Source organism: Prosopis cineraria, unplaced genomic scaffold (genome assembly GCF_029017545.1).
Source record: "Prosopis cineraria cultivar Desert tree isolate PC_DT_omini unplaced genomic scaffold, ASM2901754v1 PC8, whole genome shotgun sequence".
Lineage (NCBI taxonomy): Eukaryota > Viridiplantae > Streptophyta > Magnoliopsida > Fabales > Fabaceae > Prosopis > Prosopis cineraria.
The window spans coordinates 34111361-34130403 of NW_026555339.1; the positions used below are offsets into that span (position 1 = coordinate 34111361).

The 19043-nt window shown below is 34.1% G+C and overlaps 1 protein-coding gene across 3 annotated transcripts; it reads right to left on the reverse strand.

The window, feature by feature from the left end:
• Positions 1–6688: 6688 nt before the first annotated feature.
• Positions 6689–18856, reverse strand: LOC129318161 (uncharacterized). 3 transcript variants are annotated; one of them, XM_054962776.1, is made up of 11 exons: positions 10115–18856; positions 9365–9978; positions 9067–9276; positions 8655–8993; positions 8288–8581; positions 7919–8208; positions 7637–7828; positions 7449–7559; positions 7267–7357; positions 7085–7183; positions 6689–6982 (listed from the first exon to the last, which is right to left on the reverse strand). In XM_054962776.1, the coding sequence occupies exons 4-10, from the start codon at positions 8787–8789 to the stop codon at positions 7172–7174; spliced, it is 1125 nt and encodes a 374-aa protein (XP_054818751.1). In that variant the 5' UTR covers positions 8790–8993; positions 9067–9276; positions 9365–9978; positions 10115–18856; the 3' UTR covers positions 6689–6982; positions 7085–7171. The 3 variants fall into 3 exon arrangements, with proteins under 3 accessions (XP_054818751.1, XP_054818752.1, XP_054818750.1); XM_054962777.1 differs by having other exon boundaries at positions 7637–7795; positions 9365–18856; XM_054962775.1 differs by having other exon boundaries at positions 9365–18856.
• Positions 18857–19043: the final 187 nt, after the last annotated feature.

Consider the following 19043-nt stretch of genomic DNA (forward strand, 5'->3'; position numbering starts at 1 on the left):
ACAACTTAACATCTTTGAAATGAAATCAGAAGCTATGTGATGGGTATGAACTGTGTAGAATAGTAGGGTTGTTTTTTTAGAATAGTAGGGTTCTTTTTTTTTTTTTGTTTGGATGCTTCTCGAACCAACTAACAAATTGCTCAATCTTGTCATCTACCTTCTTTTCAAGTTCATCTTCCCCCTTTGCACCTATGAAGGAAAAGGTAAAGTTAAAAAGAAAAACAAGAAAATGAACTAAAATATAGGAAAATATGAAGAATAAAAAGTTTTTCCAGTTGCCGTTTAACACATTAAGAATTGAGAAATTTACAAATGATCGATGAGTAGAAGCCACTCGCTAGAACCTAAAAAGAAAAATATGGAAAGGAGAACAAGGAACCCCATTTATATAGATCAGGAGGGAAAGATGCTGAAAATTTACAAATTAAATATGTAGATCAAATCGTGTCCAAGGATCAAAATGGAGCAACAATGGTGACGGAATACGCAACGATCTGTGACAGCGACAGATGGTAGGCTGGGGTCGGACAGTGACAGACGGTCAAGCTGTGGAATCAGTGTCGGACTCATGCTCAGAACCAGATCTCGTGGAAGCTGAAACAGTGGCAGTGAAGAGCTGCGACTTCAGGGACTGATGACATTTATGTATAAATATATAACATGATAAATATTGTACTCACTGTCGGCAACGCAAGACTTAAAGGCTCACCAACGACGATGCGAGACCTAGCGGCAACGGCGTGACCGAAGTGACAGCGTTAGGGGATACAGGCTAGACAGGTTCGGCAGCACGAGACTAGTCCAGCAGTTTCTGGCAATTTCGAGACGTTCAGCTCTGGCGATGCTGTGCGGCTGTTTGAATCCAGGACCCAGACTCGACGGTGACGTTTTAACGAGCTTCCTGTGGCGGCAAAGAGGTTGAGAGCAAGATTCACCTGTTGTGGCGTGCAACCAAGAGACGAAGAGGAGAAGAAGAAAGCAAGAAAAGTGAGAATGGCCGAGAGTCACGAATCAAAACTGCTAATAGCTGATAAAAATAATTTTTTTTTATTTTTTAATATGATCTTCAGGAGCGTTCAAAACTTAAGCGCTCCTGAAGAAAAAATGACGCTATCTAAATGAGTGCTTCCAAAGCCTCATGATTGTTTTTATTTTTTTAATATACTTGAGAGTATAGGGCATGAGAGCGCTCTGCACCAAAAGACTCATGATTTTTTTATCTTTCAATTTTTTTTAAATAAACTCTCTAGAAGCACTCAAATCTTGATCACTCTTAAAAGGTAAAGGCTTTAGGAGCACTCTTCTAAAGAATGCTTTCCAAAAGCTAATTTTTTTTAATTTTTTTATATGATGTTTTGAAGTGCTTATTTATTGAGCGCTTTTAAAGACCTACATTACAGAAGTGTTTTGTTTTAAAAGTGTTTTTGTAAGTTCTGCCTCTACATTTAATAGCGCTTTTTTCATAAGCGCTTTAAAAAACATATTCAAAAAGGTAACTTTTGTAGCAATGTTACATATATAAAAAATTCTAAACATACATACAAATTTTTTTATCATAATCAAAATATTAAATTATATAATAGATGTGCTTACCTTCTTAAACTTGATAACAAAATAAGAAAGATCTTTGAAAAATAAGTAGAGACAAACCCAACAATTACAAAAAAAAAATTTATGTAATGTTTTTTTTTAAACTTTTTTGTATGATGTTTTGGAGCGCCCATTTATTGAGCGCTCTTAAAGACTTATATTATAGGAGTGCTTTGTTTTCAAAGCATTCTTTTAGGTTCTACCTCTACATTTAATAGCACTTTTTCGTAAGCGCTCTAAAAAGTACATTCAAAAAGATAATTTTTGTAATAGTGTTATATGCATAAAAAATTTTAAACATACATAAAAAATTTTTTTTATCATAATTACAATATTAAATTTTGTGATAAATGTGCTTACCTTCTTAAATCTAATAATAAAATAAAAAAAATCTTTGAGAGGTAAGGAAAGATAAATCCAACACTTGCAAAAAAAAAAAAATTGGACCAAAGGGGGTCGAGGATGCATACGTTGGAAGATAAAACAAAGGGAAAAAAGACCTCATGTATCCGTTGTGAAACCTATATTTATTTTTAAAACTTTGTAACTGTAGATGCACATGTTAAAAAATAAGGGAAGAAAAAAAGTATGCATGACGATGAACAAATTAAAACACTGCAAGAAAGTGCTCATAAACCATTAAGACTTGAGATTGCAAATATTTTCATGCACATGTGGTGTCACATCTTTCCATTATTGCCGCGTGGTGTCACATTCCGATAGCAACATTTAAGAAAAGTAATAAAGCAAACTTGGGGTGGCAGAAACCGCTTTCCGCGCAAGACAAATTCCCCTTTTTGTAACTCGGTATTTTAAAGACCAAGTAAGAGAATATTTGGTCAAATTGGTTTGTCAGAAATGAATTTTCATTGTCAAGAATTTTCTCCGTACCATGTTCTCTTCTTTTTTTTTTTTTTTTTACCTGAATGCTCCGTACCATTTTTACTAGAAAGATTCTGATACAAAGAAATGGGTATGCTAGAAACCGAACTAATTGGCCTTTATAGTATGTACGGAAATAATTTTCAAAGTATAGTATATGAGAAATTTCTTTTTCATTTTGTAGCATTTTGGTCAAAAAGCCCAACCGAAAAAAAAAAACAAACAAAGGAATGCACATATAAAAATAACAAGATGATCCATTTTGTCAAATATATGGGTTACAAGACATGCTACAGTTACAAGACACGCCACTTCGCACAACACAGCAAAAAAACAACAAATTAGTCATGAAATTTAGTGACGAGATAAATTTTTATTGCTAATTCCGTCACTAATTTACTGACAGAATTTAATGACAGAACATTCCTCGCTAAATATAGTCGCTATTCCATCATTAAACCATCAGAAATAATTTTACCGGCAGCATTTAGCAACCAAATGTTCCGTCACTAAAAATTTCGTTACTATTCCATCTCTAAATCGTTAGAGAAAATTTAGCGACAAAAATTTGTGATAGAAATGTCTGTCGCTAATTTTTAGGATACGTTTTTCTTATTTTGTGATAGTATTTGCAATGAAAAATTCCGTCATAAACCTTTTCATCACAAATTATTTTAAATATTATTATATGACTTATAATATATATTTATATATAATTTATTTAATAATTTATTATTATGCAATAAATAAATAGTTTAATAATTATAATTTATCATTTCAAATTATTTAGATATTAATAATAATTATAATAATTTAAATTATATATTTAATTATTTGTTATAGCATAGTAACATACCTAATTACTTTTATTTAAAAATAAAAATATTTTTTAAAAATAATTTTAAAAACATGAAATATTATATACTATAAAAATTATAATATAATATATAGTGATATTTGTTCATTATAATATTAAATTTTCTATCAAAAGATAATTTTAAAAATTATAATATAATATAAAATAAGTACTAAATAAAATATTAATTTATTTTATTCATAAATAAAAATAATGTTAAATAAAATAAATATATTTAAATTATATATTTATTGATATATATATATATGGTTTGTTATATATTATATTTTTAATTTATCAACTAAAAACTGAAGATTTTCTTCAGCTCAACTGGCAATAAGGTTAGATGCAAAGACTCATGGAGGTGTGAGGCTATGGGTTTAAACTTGGCCAAAGCGCATTTGAAGTTAATATATAACATGGTGGTAATGTAGCAGGGAGGGGATGATGAGATGACAATAACATGGTAATGAGGTGGCACTGATCCATTGGGTGATATAGAAATGGTAATTTTTTACAGAATTTTCATTTGCAACGGATTAGTGACGGAATGCATTTCGTCACAAAATTGGAATAGCTTACTCTTGTTTGGGGACAAAAATTTTCCATCTCTAATTAGCAACGAAATTGCAATTTCGTCACTAATTCCATAGCTAATTGGTGATGAAATTTAAAATTCCATTGCTAACAAATCAATAATGGTGTTTTTACCGATGGACTTATTCCATCACTAAATGGGTTAGTAACGAAATTTGTATTGATAAGCGATAGAATTTTCTGTCGCTAATCCATTGTTTTTTTGTAATGCAAAGACCAAGATTGAAAGCAAGTAGAGCAGCTTTGAAACAAAGAGAAGGATTTCTTGTTGAAAAAATTAAGACTTCAATGAGCTATTCTTTGCATTTACACATAAGGGTAAATTCATGAATTTGTTAAACTTTTAATTGCAAATAAAGACCATGGTCTTTTAAAAGGGATTTCACTTTTTCAAGGTCTAAAATTGTCATTATTACCTTTTTAGGGTCTGTAATTGTCATTTTCCCTATTTCCTTTCAAAATAATGAATATTAGAAATTGAAATTATATTTATATGTGTGTGGAAATTTAACAATATTTGAATATATGGAATTAATTTATAAATTAATTAGGATGTTATTCACTTATCTAATAAACTTTCAAGATTACTATTTACTCTCTCAATGACCTCAAAGTAAATCACCCTTATAGCCACCTAATATCCAAATAGGAATTATAATCCTTCTTCAATAACACATTAACATTGCACATACTCCAAAAATTACTATTCAATCAATGCATTATCATCAACATATCATGGCTTCTTTATTTTTTTAGGGAAAGTTATGTCTAGGTCCCACAAACGAAAGTTTATTACCGAGAGGTTCCTTAAATTTCATAAAATACTCCCAAATTCCAAATCCTGTGCATTGACAACTTGACTAAGGGCATTGACAACTGGGCAATGGTCATTTACAACTTATCATTATCCAATTTTCAATGGCTGTTGCCCAGTTATTAATGTCCTTAGTCAAATTGTTAATGCGTAGGATTTGAGATTTGGGAGTATTTTGTGAAATTTGTGAGACCTCTCAATAATAAATTTCCATCCATGGGACCTAGATGTAATTTTTCCTTTTTTTAAAGCCTGCATATTAGAAAGAGTAATATTATATTATCTATTTAATAAATTCCTTATATTTACAAGATAAAGATAAAATGTCATAACTTCACTCCATGTTTAATCTCACTTAAGATATACTTTAGCTACCTAAGAAACACTTTTAAACTTTATTATATTCATACCATTTATAAATTACCACCTACCATCCATCATCTTGATCCTTAATCAAATGCTCTCACAAGTTTTCAAGCACATCATCTCAATATAGATATGATACACATACAGACATGAACACACACACAAACATATTTACATATATATCTGTTGATGAAAAACCAAGTGACCTAAACATAAAATTTTAACTAGGATTAACTTGCTCAAGTTTAGGTACTCATTTAATTAAAATTCTTCACTCAAACATTATGTCAAACACTTTATGTGCCAGAGAAAAAAGTCAATACAACAAGCTTCTTGCTTTCTTTATTCTCTATCCACATCACATATAAACATCAACAAATCTTCTCACAATTTACTGATCCTTAAATTCATTCATCAAAAAGAAAAACCCAAATTCAATGACATAATAAAGAATTTAAAGGGAATGGAAAAATCAAATTATGCTATTCAACCTTTTATCAAGACACAACAAAAAAATTTCTATAAGAATACCTCTGAACAAAAAGCTCTTTTTCCCTCATCGATTCAGATGACCAATTCTCAACTCCTTGCATTTTATGAAACACTTTGCAAGCATCAAACCTTAAACGAATATATTCCAAATTCTTCCTCCTCAATTCCATTTCCCCAAAAAAAATTCTTCAATATAATTATTGGAATCATTCAACCTCCTAAGTTCTATTTGTTAATTAAAAAAAATCAATTTCAATTTCAAAGAGAACACAATTCATGCTCAAAGAAAATCAACTCATCTTCCTCTTATAATAACCAAAATTTTCAAGTGAATCCACTCCTAAGACACAAATTTTAGCTTAATTGAATCCTTACCTCCTTACATTCACGAACAACAACAGAACAAGGAAGAAAAATTCAAAAATTCCATACGCCAATGTACACTTATGCACATACACTGATCTTCTAATGTAGAGGAAAGAAAATGGAACAATACACACCCTTAAAGCATAGGAGAAATGAAGGGAAAAAAAGTCAGAGGTCCTTCCATTGCACCAGCAAGACATGATGTGGCACCATAGGAAGAAGGTCTGTGATGTACCCCACGCCACCACTACCACAGAAAATACCCATACTTGATGCTTATTTTTCACAATACTTGACGGTTTTTAACCATCAAGTAAGGGTGCGACATATATTAAAGAAATAATACTTGACGGTTAAAAATCGTCAAGTATTAATCTTATACTTGATGGTTATTTGAAAAAAAACCGTCAAGTATATGAAGTAAATATGCACTTCCCAGAATAAATACTTGACGCTTTTTTCAAAACAAGCGTCAAGTATTTTTATGGCCAAAACCTGCCAGTTCTTTTGGCCATAAATACTTGACGCTTGTTTTCTTATAACCGTCAAGTATTTACAAATACTTGACGCTTGTTTTGAAACAAGTGTTAACTATATTGATACTTGACGGTTATTTTGAAATAACCGTCAAGTATTAATGACATAATTTTTTTAAATATGGTGGCTGCTTTTAAAGCAGCCTCCTGTATAAAGATACAGATAAAGATAAAAAACAGCTAGCCAGCAATGAAAATAATGCAATATAATGAATGTTTGTAATAGTATCTCCTATCTAATTAACATAAAAATTCCTATACATTTAACCTTAAAATCTAAACTTATTTGTAAATTAATGTTTCAAAATTAAGTAGCCTATCCCATAAAAATTGGCCCAAAAATGTGTATATAAATGTAACTAACTATTGTACCGGCCTAACTACTGTTGCTACCCACATATTGAAAACACATTGGGCCACCTCTTCAAGGACCTCTTCTACATGTGCAGTCGTATAATGAACGCAATAAACGTCCTCGAAGTACTGTAAGCAAATAGTTACAACAATTTCAAGTTAATAGGTAGCTAATTAAAATTATTTAAAATTTATAATTAAAGTGTAATTAAATTATATATATATATATACCTTGTTAGATAATGTGGTAGGGGCATGAGTGATAATGTCCTTCATGAACTTCATCAAGCAATAACCATAGTCATTGCTCTGATCTAACTAGAATGGACACTATAAAAAAACACATATTAATGAAATTGTAAAATATAATGAGACAATTTCTTGATTAAAAACTTGACCAATTAAACGAATACCTTAATAGTGACCCATTTCTCTGAAGATTCGAATGCCCTCATCTTAGGGGACATAGTCATGTCGGTCGCAGTGCGATACAACACCACAGCTCTAAGAAGGAATTATGGAATGAATGTGAGAAATATATATGAATGAAAACTAAAATTAAAAAGAAATAACAAGTAAAAAAAATCCAACTTACTCATTAAAAAGTACCACCATATCTTTCCTGTTGCTTGGCTTTCCATTAAGGGGATCGAGATACCATATTTTTGGAGCAACAGGATTAACCACAATAAGCATCCAGTGTCCCCTAACAAGAAACAGCACATGTTACCAAATAAATAAATATAAAAAAATATTTACTCGTAACAAATATTAACAACTCACCTTTGGCAGTAAGGAGCGAGAAATAAAGTATCCTTCGCTGCTCCCCTTTCTTGAAATTGATCCGAAAGCATTCTTGCTTGATTTTCAAGGGCTTCCTTTGTAATATTATTGTGGGGAGAGACATCGTGAGGATTAACTAGCTTGATCTTTAACTCGAGGCTACCAGGAACCACGAATGAGGTATAAAGGTGACTTGGGTGAAAAAATATACAAGTTAATATGCTTGCATACTCACACACATAAATAATTCAAAAAATTAAGTAATAAATATTGAAGAATTACCTCATGTAGGAAGTCATCAAACTAGTGCTCGCCATATCATGCTTGAGGATTTCATTCAAAATTTCATCCCGAACGACTTCAAATGATGCTCTACCAAATAGCACATCGTCAAAATTAATGATATCCCCTATCGGCTCTTGACAAATCATCCTCATAGCCGAAGCATAGGTCTCAAGAGAGTCATGGAATTTGTTTTCTACAACAGGCATAGGCACTGTATGTTGTGAAACCGTGACTGACTCTTTAGTATGGCCCGACACCTTACCCTTCAATTTGCTTTTCCCCCTTGGCTATACAATGAAAAAGTTAGACATATATATATATACATATATATTAAAGATTTTAAATAATTAAATAAATCATATATACCTTTTTCTTTGGTGGCAAGGGGTCCTTTGACGGCTTTGGGTCCTTTGTCAGCTTTAGTGTACCAACCATAACAAGGTGGCTGGGCCATGCAATGAAGCTCCCCAACGCATCTCCTACCGTCTGCATCTCATCTCCTACCGTCTCCTGCCCGATTGCAACAAGCAAGGAAACCCTAATGCAATCGGGCAGGAGGGGAAGGTTATGGATTGTATCCCCGGCAATGTTATACATGTGTCCCGTTGCAACTACTTTGCGTGACGGATCGTCTGCTAAACAGTTGCAGTCATTCTCGCCCTAAATAAATGAAGAACGTTAGTTGTTTAGATAAAAAATTAGTTGAACAAATTTAAAAGAGAAAATGCATTACCTCGGGTATTTTGTCTGAAGGGACTGTGCAGCTATCTTTTCCACTGGGGCTAACGTCACCCAAAAGCCTCCCAGGGATCTGGCCCTTCAATAGCATGTCAATTAACTTCACTTGGGCTTCTAGCTGTTGCTTCATAACAGCTTGCTCTTCTCTCAACTGTTGGACCTCGGATGAAGAAGTCGATGTTCGCTTCTTAATCTTGCCAAAGTATTGCTTCTTTGTGACACCGGAGCCAACACCCCTAACACGACCAGGGTGGTCAGGGGTCCCCAATGCTCTAGCTAAGATATTCTCATGCTCAAGAAGCTTGCCCTGTGATACTTCTTGAGAGAGGGAATCCTGTGAAAAGTAGAGCTAATTAGTATGCCTTTTAATAATCATTTATTAATTGATAGATAAGAATAACACTTACAATTTTTTTAGCAACCTCTTTCACACGAGGGTTGTCAATCACTCAATCTTTATTTGTTCGTGCCAATGCCCAAAGTCTTTGGAGGGATATGGTAACATCCAATCCCTCAGCCTCAACTTCTTTCTGCTCCACGCCTGCATACCCTAACCTTCCTGCTCTATAAAGGTATTCATTCTTGGCCACTCTCTTCTTATTTTGGGCGCTCAGTTCCTTTAATCAATAACAAAAATATCCTATTAGTACACATAGATATATTCAATAAAAGGCACTAAAATTTAAATTTTAGAAACATAAATACCTTAAATTCCTTCTCGCGCCGAGAGACAACAAAAGCATCCCAATCTTCTTGCTTTACTAAAGGCTATAATAAAGGAGGAACTTAGGCTACAAATTCAGCATCAGGGTCTTTCAAATATTTTTGTGTAATAAAATATCTGAAAGATCGTAATGCCCTCCCAGCCTTTTGAAGGACAAAATCCTTCTTGCTCTCGTCTATTTCAAATCCTGACTGTAAAATAAAATAAATATGTTAGGTGCATCAATTTAAAATATTATAATAAAATATAACTTAGTCAAATGCAACTTATAGATAAAATCTCCCAAACAATGTCCTTCATGGCTTGATCAACTTTGCGCTAAGATTTCTGCGTGATAGGTACAGTTGTCTTTGTCACAACCCTAAAATAACTTATAAACTTTGCAGATTTGATGGCTTGGCCTTTCTTGTTCCACTGTACTGATATTTTTTTCCCTACTGCTCTTGTTTTTGTGACTTCTTCCATTATTGTTAGGCCTTGCTGGATATTGTAATATTCCTGTTTCAATTTTTTTTGTGACGATGGAGCATCAGTAGAAGTTGTAGTGGGATCAGATGGAGGGATTTTAGTGGACTCAGAATTTGAAGCCATTTACCTGTAACACAATAAAATTTCAAAATTAATCAACCATGATTAATTCAAAAAATTAATCAACCATGATTAATTCAAATATAATCGACTATATTAATTCAAACATGAAACAAAAATGGCATAATTAATTCAAAGGTTACATGTTCAAGTTGCTCTTTTTCATTTCCTTGACTTGGGTTTTTTACTTTCCCCTCCTTGAAATATTTTCTTCTTATGCTGAAATAATTTACCCCTCTTTGAAATTCAAATGCCTTCATTGTGATCATTTCTCATGTATAGAGCTTCATCAACAGTGTCGTTACTTTGATTTGATGTCCCTTCGAATGGGTCATCTTCAATTGCTACATTTTCATTTATTTTTTCATGTGACATAAGAATAGACCACCCCTTATTAGCAGGGTTAGGGACATAAAACACTTGTTTGGCTTGTTGCACTAAAATAAAAGGCTCATCCTTATACCCTTCCTTGTTTAAATTGACTTATACAAAGCTAAATTGGTAATCAAATTTCAAGCCATTTTTTCGATCAATCCACTTGCACCCAAAGACTGGAACTCGAAAGGATATGTAATCTAAATCCCATATATGCTCAATTACACCAAAATATGACATGTTTGCATAGATAGAATTTTTATCCTTAGTGCTGGAAATATGCATGGAATGAGCTACAAGAGTTACACCACTATTTTACATTGTGCTCCTATCATTTTACTCCCTTGTATAAAATATGTATCTGTTGACAAGGTAAGCAGTGTAAGAAATGGCCTGTCTGCTTGGACCGTTAGCTAACCATCTCAATTTGTTAGAAACTGAATTGGAATTAACATTTAACTTTTGAAGAATGTGCTCCTTAAACCATCTTGTAAAAGTTTTGTTGTGTTCCCTAGCATACCAAATTTCTGATTTATTGAGATTGTCCCTCCTAAGTTCAACCATATGCTTATCTACATACTCTTCAATCTCTTCATTGTTATGCAACACATATAAGTGGGCTTGCTCCCACTGTACACTTGACATAGTAATGACTTTGTTTCCCATGATCCCCTCTCCACTTATTCTACCCATACTTCGAGACTTTGGAAGCCCAACGTAGCTAATATGACTCAGGTATTCAGTACGAAAGTCAACAGCCTCTTCACAAATATACCGTTCAACAATACAACCCTCCGGTCGACTTCGATTTTTCACATAGCCTTTCAAAATCTTCATATAGCGCTCAATAGGATACATCCATCTTAAATAAGCAGGCCCACACATTTGAACCTCCCTAACCAAGTGAATAGTTAGGTGGATCATAATATCAAAGAATGCCGGTGGAAAATACATTTCAAACTCACATAGTGTTAATACAATTCGAGCTTGCAACCTTGGCATCTTATGTGGGTTAATCACTTTACTGTAAATGGACTTGAAAAACAAACATAACTTAGTGACCGTCCCTCGTACTTTAGGGGGTAAAATTGCACGTATAGCAACTGGAATGAAATCCTCCATTAAAACATGGCAATCGTGAGACTTTAAGCCCTTCAACTTCAAATCTTTCATTGATACAATATTTTTTATGTTTGAAGAGTAACCCTCAGGAACTTTAACTACATTAAAGAACTCATAAAATGTAGTTTTCTCTTTCTTAGATAGCGTATAAGCTGCCGGAGGGAGAAAGGTACGGTTCTCCTTATCTTAGGGTGCTAATTCTTCTCTTATTCCTAAAGAGACCATGTCCAACCTTGCTTTTATGCCATCTTTTGTTTTTCCTAACACTTAGAGTAAAGTCCCAATAAGGCTCTCACAGACATTTTTTTCAATATGCATGACATCAAGAAAATGCCGAACATCCAAGGTGGTCCAATAACGGAGTTCAAAGAAAATAGATCTCTTCTTCCATCCGATTGTCCCAAGGTGCCTTGCAAATGGTTTGCCAAATTCAATATCCAAATCTTTAATCTTCTCAAACAAGTCGTCACTAGTTAACGGCAAACGTGTCTTACCTTCTTCTGGATTTCCATTGAACGCTTTTCTCAACCGCCGATAATGATGGTCTTGGTGTAAAAACTTACAGTGGCCGAGGTAAACATTCTTCATCCCATGCTGAAGCCTTATAGAATGTGTTCCCTCTTCATAAATAGGGCATCCGAGTTGCCCTTTAATGCTATACCCTGACAAATTGCCATAAGCAGGAAAGTCATTAATTGTACCGAAGAGCATAGCTCTTAAATTAAATCTTTCTTCTCTATACCCATCATATACATCTATACCTGACTCCCACATGATCTTCAAGTCATCAATTAGAGGAGCCAAATATATGTCTATGTCATTCCCAGGTCGCTTGGGTCCCGCAATTAGCATGGACAACATCATATACTTGCGCTTCATGCAAAGCCATGGAGGAAGGTTATAAATCACTAAAATGACTGGCCAAGTGCTGTGGCTATTACTTTGAATCCCATGAGGATTTATCCCGTCGGTAGACAATGCAAGGCATAGATTCCTACTCTCTTCCCCAAATTTAGGTACTCATAATCAATCTTTCTCCATTGTGGAGAATCAGCAGGATGACGAAGCATGCCATCTTTTATCCTTTCATCCACATGTCATGTTAAGTTTTTTGCAATTTCTACACTGCTATACATGTGTCTAAATCTAGGCACGATTGGAAAATACCATAGTGCCTTCGCGGGACTTGATCCGTTCTGCTTGTAGCGTGAGGCATTACACTTCGGACACTCGGTTAACGATGCATATTCATTCCGAAATAAAAGGCAATCATTAAGGCACGAGTGTATCTTTTCCTAACTCATGCCAATTGATCGCAATACTTGTTTTGCATCATATATTCGACAAGGAAGCTCATTTTCCTTAGGAAGTAATTCTACTTTCAAGTACCCAAGCAACTCAGTAAAGCTTGCATCACTCCATCCATGTTTTGCCTGTATGTTGTACAATTTTAACACTGCTGACAACTTTGATGCACTACAACCAGCATACAACGGTGTCTCCGCATCACTTTTCAACTTCTCAAACTTTTCATCACGATTACCACCCTAATCGGCATCCGAGTAAGCTCCTAGTGTAAGAGAGGAGCTAGCAGAGAAATGAAGCCCATGATATAGAGTGCCTCTGATGTACTGAAGGATCTGAAGAACTACTACATAATGAGTAGTTCGAGGCTCTGACATAAACTGACTAATAATGTGGACTGCATAAGCAATGTCATGGTGGGTCACAGTAAGATAAATAAGGCCCCCAACCAACTGGTGGTAATGGGTGGGATTATCCAACAAGGTGCTATCAGTAGAAGTATAGTAAACGTTTAGCTCAATAGGAGTATTTTCAACCTCCTCATCAGAAAGATGAGCTTAAGATATTAAATCAATAGCATACTTGACCTGAGAGAGAGACATACCATCTCTCCTATGATGGACCTCAAGTCCAAGAAAATAGTTCAAGTTACCAAGATCCTTCATTTCAAATTGCTGCCCCAAGTATATCTTAAGCTCGTGGACTCCTGTATCATCACTGCCTGTGATAATCATGTCATCAACATACAACAACAACAAAACAATACCACGAGCAGTAGATTGAACAAAAAGAGCTGAGTCGTGAGGACTACAAGTGAAGCCTAGTTGACTCATAGTATTACTAAACTTAGCAAACCATGCACGAGGAGCTTGCTTGAGCCCATATAAAGCTCGACAAAGACGATAAACCTTATCTTTCGGATGCTGATACCCAGGTAGAGGCTTTATATACACTTCTTCCTCTAGATCTCTATTTAAAAAAGCATTTTTAACATCTCTCTAATGAAGGGACCAGTGCTTAACAGCAGCAATGGCTAGAATACTGCAAACAGAAGTCATGTGTGCAACAGGTGCAAAAGTCTCCTCATAATCAACACTATATTCTTGTGTAAACCCTTGGGCCACCAAGCGGGCCTTACATTGCTTTAAAGAGCCATCAGAATGAGTCTTGTTTTTGTATACCCATCGACAACCAATAAGAGTTTTACCAGAAGGAAGATCAACAAGATCTTAAGTGTGCATTTTCTCCAAAGCCTGTAATTCTTCATTTATAGCTTGCTACCATAAGGGATCACAAGAAGCTTCCTTAAAGGATTTGCCTTCCTGTGACTGGAGAACAATAGAAAAATAATGGTAATCACTAAGGTAAGAGGGCGGGTTTCTTATATGGTGGGGCCGAGTATCATCGGATAATACGGGCTCAGGAGACGTGGCTTCTGTGAAAACATCTTGAGGCATGACAGTAGGCATATCAGGAGCAGGCGTAGCATTGGTAGTGAGCTCTACAGGGGAATCTGCATCAATGTCACTTGGAAAAAGATCAAGCGAAAGATCTGTGAAAATAGAAGGTGAAGGAGGAGAAATGGAGGAGAAATCAGTTAAGGATGAAAACATCATATGTTCCTAAAAAAACAACATGACGAGAGATTCGAATGTGAAGAGATATAGGATCCCAGCAATAATAACCCTTATGCTCAGGGTCATAACCAAGAAAACAACAAACATAGGCATGAGCTTGCAATTTAGTAGTTTCATGTGGAGGGAGGAGAACAAAACAGACATAGGCAAACACTTTTAAAAGACTATAATCAAGAGTAATACTATGAAGGTGCTTGAAAGGAGAAATATTACTAAGAACTGGGGTAGGAACTCTATTTATGCAATAGACAGCGGTTAAAGTAGCTTCCCCCCAGTAGCGTTCAAGACAGGAAGAAGAAATAAAGAGGGCTCAAACTGAGTCAAGAATATGACGGTGTTTTTGTTCAGCTCAGCCATTTTATTGAGAGGTGTAAGGGCATGAGTATTGAGAGATTATACCCTGAGCATCAAGAAATTTGAGCAATTTAGAATACCGGTATTCTAAGGCATTATCACGGTGAAAAATTTTTATAACTTTAGAAAATTGAGTATGAACCATAGTAGCAAATTTAATATAGATATTAGGCAACTCAGATTGACTTTTCATCATGTAAATCCAAGTATAACGGGAGAAATCACTAACAAAAGTCATAAAATATCGTGAGCCTCCCATAGAGGGAGTGGGTGCTGGGCCCTAAACATCAGAATGTACTAAATTAAAAGACTCATTAGCAATAGAGTCATTTTTATTAAATGATAAAGCAGGCTGTTTAGTAATTTGACAAGAGATACAATGTAAAGTCTCAACATCAATATGTCCTAAAAGACTAGTAGAAAGTAAAAGATGAAAAGCAGTTAAAGATGGATGAGCCAGACAACAATGCCATAATTCAAAGTAGAAGTGGAGGGAGCACACAATCTAGAAGAAGTAACTTCAGGAAGATGCAAGGAATTAAGCTCAAACATTCGACCAACCTTACGCCCAATCCCGATAACCTGTCTTGTCTGAGAATTAGAAACAACACAACCACATTTGTTAAATAAAACATCATAGCCCATATCAACTAATTGTTCGATAGATAGGAGATTAAAACTAATGTTAGGGACCAAATAAGTATCATGAATGGACAGAGAGGGCAAGGAAATAGTACCAATGTGACTAATAGGCATTTGGGAGTTATCGGCAGTATATATAGGGTGAGCAATAGTATTAAGTGACATGGAGGAGAAAAAGTATTTTTGACTGGTCATATGGTTACAACAGGCAGAATCAAAATACTAAGAAGGTGTACCTGAAGGTATGGCTAAGGCAGCAGATGGATTGAAAGAGCTGGAGATAAGCTTGCGGAGTAAAGACTCAAGTTTAATAGTAGAGGATCCCAAAGTGGAAGCAGCAGCAATAGGTGGCTCATCAGTAACAGATAGAGCAGGCTTGGATGATGAGAAACCAGATTTGAATAACCTCCCTTGATCAAGTTTGGGAGGTCGAGTGGGGCACTGATCAATAAAATGGCCAGGCTTCTTACAATAATGACAAGTCAAAGAAGGATAATTTGAAGCAATATGTCCCTTCTTCTGGCAAGTTCTGCATTCAATATATGGACACTGATTAAAAGTGTGAGTAGATTGAGGCCAACGACAATAAAGTTTAGAATTCCTTCTAGGAGCAACGAAAGCCATGTCAGGGGATCGTTGGAGAAGACCCAAACGAGTTTCCTCGGAACAAAGACGAGGAAGAGCATCCTCAAGGTCAAAAGTAGGCTTTGGTAGAGCAGAAAGGCACGAACAGGCTCAAAATTATCAGTAAGAGCCATCAAGAATTGTATAAGACGAAGTGGATCTTGCCACTTGAAGAAAACTTTAGCATCCTCATCATTTTTAAAAGTAGGCTCAGAATAGGCTAGTTGGTCCCAAATAGCCTTTATTTTAGAAAGAAACTCAAGCAACGGTTAACCTTTCTCCATTTTGAGAACAGCCAAGTCCTTCTACAGTTGGTATTGATTGGACAAATTAGAAGAGGTATACCGGCTAGCAAGATGATCCCATACCTCCTTAGCAGTTTCAAAGCGCCCAAACTGTTGATGAATACTAGCGGTAGAAGTATTCTGAAACCATGTTATGATTTGATTATTTTTACTATTCTAATCATCTAATCGATCAGTAAATTTTTAGTCATCTTCAAAAGAGGATCCCACAGGAAATGAGACATCTCCAGTAATATATCGCCGAAGTTTCTTGCTTTTCAAAAAACCACGCATGCTTTCCATCCATAAGCGATAGTTAGGACCAGTCAATAAAATAGAAATAGATTGAGCAAACTCAGATTTTTCCATTGAAGAATAAGGGGTAAAAAAATAATAAATAAGAAAGACCAAGAGGAGACGGTGATTAAACGAGAATTTCACGGTGAAGTAAGAATCTCAAAATAAAAGAGTCCACATGGATTGGCTTAATCAGAAAGAGAAGTTCTAAAAATTCAATGAGGAAGAAGAGAAAATAGATGAAACGAGCAGATGAAAAAAGAACAGCCAAGGGCAGTGTCAAGGATGAAATAAGCAGATGATGGAGATGTAGTACTGGAAGAAGGAGCGGGAAAAAAAATACAGCTCTGATGCCATGAAAGGAGCAAGAGAAATATGGAGAAAATATCTTGTCTATTATTGAGTTGAAAGGTACAATATATACATCAAGAAAAAGACAACCTAATAATGATTAAAAATTACATAATAATATCAAATAATATCTCCTAATAATGACTGAGATATATATACAATAATGATAAAAGAATTTAGAGAATATTCTAGATAACAGAGATGAGGCAGAGGATAGAGATTGCAAGATTGAGGGTTCGAAGCTTATAGGACACAAATTCTCTGGCTTTCTCTACGGTCCAAGACACACAAACTGATCAGGGAAAATGATAGACAAAAAGGGGGGAAATCTGATGGGCTTTGTTAGGACAATATAATTTTTCAATGTCTGAGGCAAAAATAAAATTCCTCTATGTTTGCTAAGAGGATTTGAACTCAAGAATTGAACTTAAACACCCACGATAGATGCATTAAACCACCCTTCCTTCTTTAGCTCTTCTTGCATTTACTCTGAATATTAATAAAATACAATCAAAATACATTTTTAATTTTACTTAAAAATTTAGGTCATTACAATATATAATTAATTTTAAAATAATGAAAAAAATTGATAATTTAAATTAATTAAAATATTACATTTTATTTTTTTTATTTATGATGATAAATTCATTATGGAAACAATTGATCTTTATAACTGTTTCAAAAATAACTATATATCCCCCATATTTACATATTTGGCACTAAATGGAGGGAAAACATAACTTTTAGTTCCTACACTTTGCATGTGCTTTGCTTTTGGTCCCTATGTTTTATTTTCAGTGTTCTAAGTTCCTATAGTTTTTTCAGTCCATACTTTAGGTCCCTATACTTTTAGGGGGGTGATATCGTGGCACTAACAGTGTTAATTATATTGATGTGGACAATAATACCGTTAATTATATGGTGACATGTTAGTTAGTGGATGATGTGTATTTTTTTGTGAGGAAAAAAGAAAGAAAAGCTGATGTGGACTCCTTTTGATCTTATTATAAAACACTTTTAATCATTTCATGCATTTTAGAAAAAGTTAGTTTTTTTATATCATAAAAAATGATATGAATTTTCATTTTTACCCTTGGCTTTAAATAGTGATATAACTATATTATTAAATATATTATATCTTGAACCAAAAATTTCTTCTAAATATGTCCTATAAATAAGACTTGAGGGAGTATTTTTTCTAATAATCAAAAAGTGAGAAAATATTGTCCTAACTCTAAACCTGAATAATATATTTTACATACATTAAAAAATAATAAATCATCCTGAACCTAACTTCAAACCTGATTTTGGAGCACAGAATTGCAAAAAAAGCACCTTAAAACATAGAATTGTAACAAACCTAAAAATAGACACGTGACATTTTTTTCATAGCCTTGAACCCTACCTTTATATGTATAATAATTAAAAAAAATACACATAAGCTTTTCTTTTTTTTAAAAAAAAATATACATTAGCCACTAAGTGACACATCACCATATAATTAATAATATTATTATCCACATTAGCATAACTAACACTGTTAATGCCATGTTAGCATCCCTCTAAAAGTGTAGGGACTTAAAGTGCAGATGAAGAAAATTGTAGGGACTTAAAACCTCAAAAATAAAGTGTAGGGACCAAAAACAAATCATATACAAAGTGCAGGGATTAAAAATTATGTTTTTCACTAAATATATTATCTCCACAATTATTTAGGCAACTGTTGTAAAAATGGTATCGTTAAAATAGTATTTTGCACTAGCCAGTGAAGGCTAGTTATTGTTGTTGTAGTATAATTCCTAATTTAATCTACTTTTTAAAAAAAATTACGTGGCTTTTTCTTATCAAAGTCAACATTATTGCTTTTCACATTATTAATCTACATGGCTGCCGCATTTTCATTACCTATGTCAGTGTAATTTAATGGTGTTAATTTATCTCATAAGATTAAAGACCATTTAGATAAATTTATAAAATATTAAGGATTGAAATGATAAAAATTAAACTTGAGGAATTAAATCAATAACTCCTTCAAACATAAAGCAATAAAAGTTGCTATACATATATATATTCTAGTTCCG

Excerpts from the sequence above, each read along its gene's own strand:
- LOC129318161 (XM_054962776.1), bottom strand. The coding sequence starts at position 8,789 with ATGAAGCAACAGCTAGAAGCCCAAGTGAAGTTAATTGACATGCTATTG. Across the intron at positions 8,582-8,654 it reads CTTCAGACAAAATACCCGAG|GGCGAGAATGACTGCAACTG; the intron begins GTAATGCATTTT and ends TCATTTATTTAG. Across the intron at positions 7,829-7,918 it reads TTGATGACTTCCTACATGAG|TCACCTTTATACCTCATTCG; the intron begins GTAATTCTTCAA and ends TTTTCACCCAAG.